The sequence below is a fragment of the Triticum urartu genome, chromosome 6A (genome assembly GCF_056163025.1).
Source record: "Triticum urartu cultivar PI428250 chromosome 6A, HENAU_Tu73, whole genome shotgun sequence".
Taxonomy (NCBI): domain Eukaryota; kingdom Viridiplantae; phylum Streptophyta; class Magnoliopsida; order Poales; family Poaceae; genus Triticum; species Triticum urartu.
This window is the reverse complement of record NC_141878.1, coordinates 137,063,262-137,072,725: the sequence shown is the minus strand read 5'-3', so window position 1 is coordinate 137,072,725 and position 9,464 is coordinate 137,063,262. Positions and strand designations below refer to the sequence as shown.

At 45.3% G+C, this 9,464-nt stretch overlaps 1 protein-coding gene across 1 annotated transcript; it reads left to right on the top strand.

Annotated features, from left to right (window-relative positions):
* The first annotated feature begins 2,417 nt into the window (after nucleotides 1-2,417).
* Nucleotides 2,418-8,196, top strand: LOC125516322 (autophagy-like protein). Its single transcript, XM_048681801.2, has 5 exons — nucleotides 2,418-4,043; nucleotides 4,546-6,217; nucleotides 6,326-6,543; nucleotides 7,079-7,292; nucleotides 7,576-8,196. Exons 1-5 carry the CDS (start codon nucleotides 3,079-3,081, stop codon nucleotides 7,936-7,938), a joined length of 3,432 nt encoding a protein of 1,143 aa, XP_048537758.1. The 5' UTR covers nucleotides 2,418-3,078; the 3' UTR covers nucleotides 7,939-8,196.
* Nucleotides 8,197-9,464: the final 1,268 nt, after the last annotated feature.

Here is a 9,464-nt window from a genome sequence, read left to right as displayed (position 1 = left end):
TATTGAAGACACTTTTGCAAGGTGGATATCATTACATCGTACCATATACAACTCAAATGGGGATACAGACAAAGGCATACAATTGGCACATTAATACATCAAACATCATACAGAGCAGCATCCAACTACGGATGAAATCAAATGAAAAACACTAGCGACATCCACCCTGCTAGTCCAGGATGCCGACTAGGAACCTAGCCCTTGATCGAAGAAGAAGAAGAAGAAGAAGAACCACAAAACAAGCAAGCATCGCTCTCACGTCGAATCATCGCATTACCTGTACCTGCATTTGTTGTTGTAGTAATATGCGAGTCACGAGGACTCAGCAATCTCATTACCATGGGTATCAAGACTAGCAAAGCTTAATGGGTATGGAATGGATAAGTTGTGAGGTTGCAACAAGTACTAAGCATTATATGGTGGCTAACTTACGAGTACAAGAGTAAAAACATAACCCCACTGTGTTCTTTTCTTGAACTCACTCGAAAACAGACGGTCACGGTTATACATGCGATTGGTGTATTTTAATTCGGATCTGGCGTCTCTATGAGATTTGGTAATCTATAGGAAGCTCGTGAACAGGGCATGAGTGTGACTAATATGCTCCACCCGTGGGTTTTACCTTCGGTAGCCACGTACCGGACGACAATTGGCGAAACATCCGCATGCCAAACTGACAATTCAAGGCATGGTCCACTGTTCAGTTATGAAGAGGTCTAATCATGTTGCTCTAGGTGGAAGTTCAACTTAACAGTCTCCACTAAAAATTCTGGCATATCAAATATTATTTGGAACCGCTGACAAATTTATGTGCCTTGAGATCTGGTGGGGGATTGTTGGATTGTAGATGGGCTTAGACCCGTATAAGACAATAATCCCTGGATAATCTATAAGGTCCATTTAGGTGCATGGCAAGTGATGGAAAGTTTAGTACTCCCTCCGTTCCAAAATAAGTGTCTCAAGCTTAGTATAACTTTGTACTAAAGTTAGTACAAAGTTGAGACACTTATTCTGAGACGGGGTATACTGCTAGTGGAGTGAGAGTAAGACCCCTTTATAAGAGTTGCTCTACCACATGCCATGGAGAGCTTGGGAAAAGGAGTTATACACGCGCGTTCCTCCTCCTTCGCCGCCTGCCTCGCCTCGGCTCGTCACGACACACGTGCACCGCGGCTTGCAGGAATGAGCTAAGCCGAAATTTATTTTTGCCGGTTAGGAATGGTTAATTAATCTCGAATTAATTGACGAGTCGCCACTGTCCAAGACGTTGGACTGTGGGCTATACATGGACTCGGTTGTGGGCCTGAGCCCAGGCCCATCTACAGACGGTGGCGAGTGGAGTGAATCGTAACTCAGTTCACTCCCTCCTTCTTGCACAATCCTACCCGTTATCTACTGTTCCTCTCAGTGTGCTGCTTCCGGCGATCCCATCCCGACGACCGCGTGCACGGTTGGTTGGAAGAGCAGGTGCCTCCGGAACCCCGTCGTTCGAGATTCTGCCCGGAGAATGACAATAAGGTTTTTGGGGAGCGTCTCGACGCGACTGCTCCCAACCCGCTCCTGTCTCCGTCTGCCTCTGCCTCCACTACTTCTCCTGCATCGACTCCATGGCTGACGATGAAGTCGCCAAGAAGAAGGCCTCGACCGATGCCGAGGCTACAGCCGCCACGTTGGCCTGGCCAACCGAAGGGTATGACTCGTTCATCCCCTACTTGCTCGTTCATATGCTGGTCGTATATATATTGTTTATAGATATTTTGGTTTTATATACTGTACGTGCTCACATGCTTAGGTATCGATATAAAATGCATATCGTATTTGCCATACTTATTACTCATGGATTAGTCTAATCAGGATAATATTTCCAACAGGATATACCCTGTGAGACTTGTAGCATCTGCGTGGATACCATCACACAATAATAGAGGGACTCACACTCACACATGACCTCGCATACACCACGTAGATCATGTACATGTACATGATGCTTGTAGCTTCGAACAAAATTAGGATATGCTAACAATTTTCCCCACAGTGAGGACCAACTGAGCTGACCATGATCATCTAATCTAAGATCATGTGGGCAAAATAGAAAAAAAATGATCATGTGACAAAAATACTTATAGATACATCTGACAAAGAGTATTACATATTACCTTCGGTCCGAATTAATCAACTCAGATTATCTATATATACAGATACGTACATCTAGACACGTTTTTTTTGTTAATAATTATATTAATTAAATATACAATGTACTATCCTTGCTACCGGCCACCGGTTCTACCCTTGCGAGAGAAGCAAGCTCTCTCTCCTCCAATGCAAAAAAAAAAAGCTCTCTCTCCTCCAATAATTCACACCACGTCAATTAGCGGAACCGAGAAGGACCCCTCCGCGAAACACCCCGCAACATTGTACTCCCACACGGCAGCATACCCCACTCTTTCATCCGCCCCCTGTAAACTTTCCCTTTTTGTTCTCCCCCTCCCTCCTCGTCTGCTCGTCTTCCTTCCTGACGCCACTGCCCAATCCTTCCCAAGCAGGGGAGAAAGAAAATCCCAACTCATCTCGTCTCGTCTCCGCCCCCAACCTCCGCGACCGAATCAAACGCAGCCGGAGCCGGAGTCGTACCCCGGGAGGACTCAGATTTGGGTTGGAGGAGGTCGCTTCCGTCCGCCCGCAAGGGAGGGTGGGAAACCCCGAAAGCTATCCATCCCCAGCCCAAATCCGTGCGGGGTTGGTGAACCGGCCGAATTGGGGGCGAGACACGTCGATCCCACCCAGGAGCCCCCGTCTCTCGCCGGAATTTCCAAGGGAGCCGCCGCCTTCCCGCCGCACGGGTCGGAGATTGGGTGCGCGCGATCGGTGGGAAGGCAGGCCGCGGGCTTCGTGCGCGACTGGGCGCCGAGAGATTGAGGATTTGGTGCCTGGGCTACGACTCCGTGCCGTTTGGTGGCTGCCTTGTTTGGTGGCGTGGTAGAACCGCAGATTTTTAATCTGAAGGGGCGTGAGGCAGAAAAGGAAAGCAGGGAAAAAAAAGTACAGCAAAATCTGGTGGAGGGGAACTTGTCCGGGAAGATGAGTTCCGGGTCGGCGGTGACGGCGGGCGGCAGCGCCGGCGCGGAGGGCGCGGCGCTGGGGCAGAAGCTGATGGTGCACGTGGCGGAGAACGGCCACAGCATGGAGTTCGAGTGCGGGGGCGGCACGCGGGTCGAGGCCATCCAGCGCGCCATCGAGCACGTCTGCGGCGTCCCGCCCGCCGACCAGCTCCTCCTCTGCGGCAACATCCCCCTCGACGGCGCCAACCACCTCGCCCACTACAACCTCCCCCGCGACGACCGCGAGGTCTTCCTCTACAACAAGGCTCGCCTCCATGCCGATGCGCCGCCACCGGCGCCGGAGTCTATCGACATCCCTGAGCCATCGATTCCGCCGCCGCCCCGGCCGCAGGACACCGCACTGGAGGTGTCTGCTGACCCGGCCTTGAAGGCGCTGGTGTCTTACGAAGTCAGGTTCAGGTATGACTTCCAGGTGGCCAACGCGCTGTACCAATCTAGCGTGGCCAAGTACGAGGTGTGCAGGAGGCTGCTGCGGGAGTGGCAGGTGCAGGAGCGTGCTCTGGACATGGCTAGGAGCAACCTGGAGCAAGCATTCCGCAAGCCCTCACTGCGCTATTCAAATTTCATGCGGTCCTTTGCTCAGCAGCACCGTGGATACGACGAAGTTCTGTCAACCTTCGAGAGAGATGTGCAGAGGTTGCGTGCTATTAAGTTGCATCCACACCTTCAGTGTGAGGGCAGACGGTGCTTGCTGGACCTTATGGATGAGAATAGATTGAGGAAGCTGGCAGATGAGTACTTAAGCTCACAGAGGGGTTTTGAGGATTTTGTCTCGCCGCTGAAGGCAAAATTTCAGGAGTTAAAGAGGAGGGTGGAGAGCTTGTTGAACTCTATGAGCTCGAGTGCATGGAAGGATCTGGAGGCACTGATAAAGGAGCATCATAGAGTCATCGGTGACCAGAAGAGCATCATGCAGTCTCTAAGGTTAGACTGAAGCAATGACCATATATTTAACTAGTTGTTGCTTTTCTGTGCGTACTTCAGGAGAACTATTACTGACCTTGAGTTAATGACTAGTTGACTACCATGTAGATTGGCTTGAATTTGAGTTGCTGGTAATTAAACTACTTACAAAACGCTGGAAAATGGTTTTGCATGGTGGAGTAAACAATGGATTGCCATTTTATTGTGTAGAAAATATGTTGGTTCTACCAAAAAGTTTCTAAGTTCTTATGATTTGCATTAGTAATATGTTAACAGTGTAACAAGCGAGATCGGCACTTATCTGAATGAAGGGATAACAGTTTATTGGGATATGTTATCTGGTCTTTATATGCTATGAACTTATGGTACCACTACCACATAACAGTTTCTTATCCTGAGTCTTAATTAATCTGGTAACTACTATATTTATTATCCATCTTTTGTGCCATAATTGAAACATGATTCTTTCACACTATATTCTGAGAACTCTTATGTTCTGCAGTAAAGACGTGGATACATCAAAGAAGCTTGTTGATGAATGCTCAAGGAGCCAGCTGTCCGCTTCTGTCCGACCTCATGATGCAGTTTCAGCAGTTGGTCGTATCTATGAGGTACATGAAAAGGATAATTTGCCCAGCGTACGTAAGTTTGATCGCATGCTTACAAACTTGCTTCAGAAATGCAAGACCAAGAAAAACGAAACAAATACTCTAGTACATGTTTGCGTGAAAGGGGTCAAATCTGCTCAAATTGATATCAAGGACATGATGATGAGTCAGTTCATTTTATACGAAGAGGCAATAGATAGTCGAGACAAAGAATTTTCTTATCTGAAACTACTGGGTGGCTTGGGCCATGCATACAAGGCTTGTCTTGCCGAGGTCGTGCGAAGAAGGCATTCTTTCAAGCTGTATACTGGCTTGGCTGGACAGCTTGCTGAAAAACTAGCAGCAGAGCGTGAAGTGGAGATAAGGAGACGCGAGGTTTTCCTTCGTACATGGCGTAAGTACATTCGAGGAGAAATCATGGGTTCCATGGGGCTGTTTGGTTCACCTAGCCAGTGTGATGTAAACATTGCACCGTTTGATTGCGATCTACTTCCAATTGATGTTGATGATCTGGAAAAGCTCGCCCCCCGGTCTTTAGTGGGGTCTCTTTCGAAACCTGAGAGGTCACAGCAACATAAGTCTTCATCAAGTGATTCTAGTACCACTGGAAATTTCACTAACGCCGAACAAAACAGTCTGAATACTGATGGCCAAATGGATTCCCAGGATTTTTTTGGGGGCTGTGATACTGTTGATATAACAGGGACTAGTGTATTAGAAGTAGAGAACGCCAGATTAAAAGCAGAGCTCGCTTCTGCAATTGCAGTTCTCTGCACTTTTGGTGCTGAATACGCACATGAATCTATTGATGAAGGGCAGAATGATAATGTGTTGAGAAATGCAAGAGAGAAAACAGCTCAGGCACTTTCCGCGAAGGATGAATATGCCAACCAGCTTCAGTCAGTGTTGAAAGCAAAGCAGGAGCAGTGCTTGTCCTTTGAAAAGCGTATACAGGAGCTTGAGGAACAATTAGCGAATCAGTACATACACGGGCAAATGGTTTCAGGAAGCAAAAGCGCATCAGATTTCCTTCTTTCTACATTCAAAGGTAATGACTGCAACCTGGATGGAGGTAGGCAAACCCATCTGCGTGACGAATCAAGTGTGGCCATGGATGAGACATCATCAACATCTGAACAGCCATCTAAACAAACAGAAGGTGGTGATGAGAATATGACTGACGTTTCAGGCGCACTGAACTTGCAATTACTTAACTCAGCAGGATGCGGTAATCTGGATGCTCCCATGGCAGAATTTTCACGTGATAATGAACATAAGGTTGTCAATATTGATAAGGAAGGGCAGATGTTGACTCACCTCACTATGGTGGATACTTCGGATATTCCTGTAGAAGGTCCTCTTGGCATCTTAAACTCCAAAACCAATGAACATCATACTTTGGAGTTTAGGAATAACGAGCTCTTTGTGTCAGAGTTGCAAAACACAATAGATAAAAAATCAAAACAGTTGGATGAGGCAGAAAGTAAACTTAGCTCTGTGATGGGCGAAGTTAACTCTCTTAAGGAAGAACTTGAAAATGCTCGTGTTCTACTTGACGAGTCTCAGGTAAGATATACAGATTAATCTTCACCTGCTTTCTGCAAATTGAAGTATTCCTTCCATGCTTACATAAAGCAACATTACTTATTTTGTATTTTATAAATCTTGATACAGATTAATTGTGCGCACCTGGAAAACTGCTTGCATGAGGCAAGGGAAGAGGCTCGTACCAACAAATGTTCCGCTGATAGAAGGGCTGTTGAGTATGATGCTTTGAGGTCATCTGCTCTGAGGATACATGGTCTGTTTGAAAGACTAAATAATTGTGTCACCGCACCGGGCATGTCTGGCTTTGCAGACTCTTTGCGAACTTTAGCCCTCTCCTTAGCAAGGTATCATGTTTCTCTCATTTGCGTTAATTTGTGTCAAGTTATATGTATACTGACTGCTCAGTGTGTATCATTTCAAGCCCATTGTGGTACACATATCTGATTTATCAGCAATGCATGATGATTGGGCTTTCTTTAGAACTAATGAATAATCCAACTGAATGTAAATCATTTATTGGAAGCAGGTGCAGATTGTTGTATTTTGTGTTAGTGTCTTGATGTGAGACTAAAGAGACATTTGCTGTTCTTGGCCAAAGGATTTGAGTATTTCATTACAAAAGTGTATCTGCTCCTAGGGAGAAAATGAATTGTCGGAGGGATAATGTCAAGCACATCGTATTTTAGAATCTGGTGTTAAAATCATAGTCAGTGCCTCCAGAGAATTAGTTATTTTTGCCAATTTTTATGTTACTAGTTACTAACCTAGAGATATGTTTGTTTTTAATGTCCTTGGCTTTGATCCTTTTCCTACTGAAAGAGATATCTAAGTGTTGTTCTGTACTTGCTGGCCCCTTTGTAATGGCTTGTTTTGTTCCAGTTCTGTAAAGAAGGATGAAGCTGATTCTACCACTCAGTTCCAGCAATGCATTAAGATCCTTGCGGACAAGGTTAGTTTCCTGTCACGGCAGAGTGAGGAGCTGATAGAACGCTACTCAAGGGTGGAAGCAGCACATGGGATTCTTATAAAAGAGTTGGAGGAGAAGAAAACACTGGTCAACAATCTATATAGTAAATTTCAACTGGAAAAACAGGTACGGAATTCAGCTTCTCTAATCATAGAATGTGAATATTTTCGTTGGTAAGATACTCATAAAAAATCAGACAAACCTTGAATTTGGTAAAATAATGAACTACCCAAAAGTAATGACATAACATGACTCGTGAACATGAGTGAGTATTAACAGGCATGCTGTGGATTTGAAATCTATTATAAAGTTAGACCTGATTGAATTTGTATGAGTTAATCTCTTGTACTGTTAATTTGCGGTAACGAGCAAGTAAGGTGTAGCGTGTGCTTCAAAACTGTTTCAACAGGCCAGCAAGGAGAAGATATCGGTTGGGCATTTCGACGTCCACGAGCTTGCGGTGTTTGTCCGGAACCCTGCTGGGCACTACGAGGCGATCAACCGGAGCCGGTCGAACTACTACCTCTCCGAGGAGTCGGTAGCCCTGTTCACGGAGCCCCACCTTCCTCGGCAGCCCGCCTACATAATCGGCCAGATCGTGCACATTGAGCGGCGCGCGGTAAAGCACACCGACCAGAACGAAGCCTCGCCGCGCCCTGGCGGCCATCGGCGGTCCGCGCTGAACAGCAACCCCTATGGCCTGCCGGCAGGCCGCGAGTACTTCGTGGTGACGGTGGCGATGCTGCCTGACACTGCTGCCACTGCTCGTTGAAGCAAGAACGCCTTCCTGATCCTGCCTAGCCATGGCTGCTGAAATGAAGGGAGAAAAAAAACCTCAACTGTAAATATACAGCCACTTGTTTAAAGTTTATTTATGGCTTTGCTCAGTTGCTTCGTCTGCGTTTGCTTGCTGCCTTGTGTACATAATGCTCGGATTCCTGTGTAAATATGACTCGGCCACTGCTGTTATTATCAGCTTGGTTCGTTCAAGGAGACTGAATAATAGTGACATTCTTCCACTTTTGTTTTATCCCTGTGTACTGCTGGTTCCCAACACTATTTCCTCTTGAGCATGGTATCCGACTGCAAGAATGGTCTTAAGAATTCAGAAGAGGTTGCTTAGAAGAGATAGATGTATCCCATCCTCTATTGCTCTCGCGTAAAGACTTTTATCTTTCACACAACAGAAAAGAAAGTGAGAATGAATTCTTTTTTGACTTCTTTTTTGTTTGTAAATCCCTGTTTGTATTCTCTGAACGCATGCCCATAATGAGTGATAAAATCAAGAAAATCGGTCCTAATACCATGCTAGCCCAAATTGTAATCTTGGCCAACTTGAATTTGGTTTTCTTGCCTGCTTTTGCAAACTACTTCCTCTTGAACATCTACTAAGAAGCAAGTCAAGGGAGCCGGCCCTGGCAAAAGATAATCTATATGCTGATATTACAATAAGAAGTGAACAGCGATTCGGTGCCAGCTCATCTGCACCCGATCAGAAAAATAAAATAAAAAAATACTAGAAATATTCAAAAAAAAAATCCAGTTCTTTTTCCCATGGTAGACAATTTATTGCGTAAGGTTTGCTCCAAAAATTAGCTTATTTGGACATATGAGTAACTCTCAGCAAAAAAGACAAATCGAGTCAAAACAGTACCTGAACAGTAAACTTTTTTACATACCCTGAATTTGTCTTTCTTGCCGAGAGTTGCTCAGTTGTCCAAATTATTTGAAAATTGGGCTAGACTTCACGCACCAAATTGTCTACTATGAGAAATTTTTTGGAATTTTTAAAAAATTCTAGTATTTGTTTTGATTTTTTTTATTCAACACGGGTGCAAACGAGTCCGGACTCAGAAAAGGATGATTCCTTAGAGCATCTCCAACACGTTTACAGCTCGCGGAGCGTCTATTTTTGCGCGGTGGGCTGCGTTTGCTCCAGCGGCCGCTGCAAATTTTAAGGCGCGCGAGCCGCTCTAGCAGCCGCTGCAAAAAAAAAAACGCTCTCGCACAAACAACATATGCACTCCGAACAAATATAAAAGAAACATATGCATAGATTAAAAATAGATAAGAAAGACGATTCATAGATAGTTCACAGAGGTAATATCACGGCCAATTATAGAACTTGCACTGGATGTTCAATTTGATGCTAGAACTTTGAAAATATGGAAATGCAGTCACTCAACTTGACTCAAACATGCACATTGTTGGGGATCATAGTAGAAAACAAAAAAAAATTCTACGTTTCACCAAGATCAATCTATGGAGTCAACTAGCAACGAGAGAAGAGTGCATCTA

Bases quoted from the DNA above. Each gene is read 5' to 3' on its own strand.
- LOC125516322 (XM_048681801.2), top strand. From the start codon at position 3,079: ATGAGTTCCGGGTCGGCGGTGACGGCGGGCGGCAGCGCCGGCGCGGAG. The intron at 4,044-4,545 runs GTTAGACTGAAG...TATGTTCTGCAG, and splicing joins AGCATCATGCAGTCTCTAAG to TAAAGACGTGGATACATCAA. The intron at 6,218-6,325 runs GTAAGATATACA...ATCTTGATACAG, and splicing joins TTCTACTTGACGAGTCTCAG to ATTAATTGTGCGCACCTGGA.